At 62.2% G+C, this 1,265-nt stretch overlaps 1 protein-coding gene across 1 annotated transcript; it reads right to left on the reverse strand.

Moving 5' to 3' along the window:
- Positions 1-49: 49 nt before the first annotated feature.
- Positions 50-1,166, reverse strand: LOC121026563 (tubulin polymerization-promoting protein-like; the record flags this gene model as incomplete). Its single annotated transcript, XM_040469375.1, has 2 exons — positions 50-827; positions 997-1,166. Coding segments are annotated over 2 exons (365 nt in total), but the record flags the coding sequence as incomplete, so codon positions are not given.
- Between the last annotated feature and the right edge of the window lie 99 nt (positions 1,167-1,265).

The following is a 1,265-nucleotide window of genomic DNA, read 5'->3' on the forward strand; positions in this document are numbered from 1 at the left end:
GTCCACTGAGGAGCCCCTTCCACTGGCTCACCTTCCTCCGGCTCCACGACGTGTGTGTGTGTGTGTGTGTGTGTGTGTGCGCGAGCATGTGCGTATTGCAGGCACACACATGTGGGTATGTGTGAGTGTGCACATGCAAGCACCTGTCCCACCTCCCCACACCTTCATGATGTCCTGTTAGCAGCTCACTTCTGTCTTCTTGGTGCTGCTGGTTAGTGCGTTAGCTAGTGCTGCCCTCGAGGTTCCAGGGAGGGGTTTGCAGTTCAGCAGGTGGCCACCTTCTGACAGGGTCTGTCCCACTCACCCCTTGTGGCTCACCGGCCCCTTTAAAATGGCCTTTTCACCTGTAAGTCAGGTAGCTAGTGTGGTCTGGTCCCAGGAGACGCTCTGAAAAAGGCCATTTGTTGTCGGCCAGCACTGGACGAGGCAGGCGTGTTAGAAACGGTCAGTGATTTCGGGGCCCCACCTGGGGGTCAGAGAGAAGCATGCCAGGCCCCAGGCAGGGGGAGGCCTGACTGCCACCCCTGCGGCCCCCCGGGGCCCCAGTCTTGAGTTCTGCCCCAGGGAGCAAGGGACTGTAATGAAGTGTGAGGTGGCGCGGGCCCCCGCGGGAAGGGCTGCTCCTGGGCTGGCTACTTGCCACCCTGCACCTTCTGGTCATAGGTGCCCGCGTGCTTATAGCCCGGTACGTAGCCCGACTCATCCACCAGGTCCACACGGCCCGCCTTGCCCTTGCCCTTGCCTGATGGGTCGAAGCGTTCCTTGTGGGAGCCCGTGAACTTGGTCGTGTCCGTGAGCCGGGATACAGTGGGCGACGAGATGGCCTTCTGTAGAGGGAGAGAATGGGGCACGCCCGTGTGAGCGCAAGGGGCCAAGTGAGCGCGTGAGGCCGTCGGCAGCTGGGTCAGCACACCCCCAGGGAGTAACACGTCCGCTGTCCCACCCCAGACCTCACGGGCTGCTGCCCTCCAGGGACACCCTGCTAGCCATGCTCACCGTCACCCCTGAGATGATGGGGGCCTTGCCCTCGATGAGCCTGTGCACCTCGCGGACGGCCTCCTCGCTGCTCTTGTCTTTGAATCTCTTCTTGGAGAGCTCTTCAAGCGCCTCCTTGAACTGCTCGAATGTGATGGTCCGGCAGGATTTCCCTCTGGGGGAGGAGAGCGCTCAGGGCCCGGGCCAGGGCCACTCCCCTCCGTAACTCACAGCCCCACCAAATAGTGCCCCCAGAACCTGCTGACATCCGGGGACCAGGTGATGTCAGG

This window comes from Herpailurus yagouaroundi, unplaced genomic scaffold, assembly GCF_014898765.1.
Source record: "Herpailurus yagouaroundi ecotype Mexico unplaced genomic scaffold, PumYag 136170, whole genome shotgun sequence".
Classification (NCBI taxonomy): domain Eukaryota; kingdom Metazoa; phylum Chordata; class Mammalia; order Carnivora; family Felidae; genus Herpailurus; species Herpailurus yagouaroundi.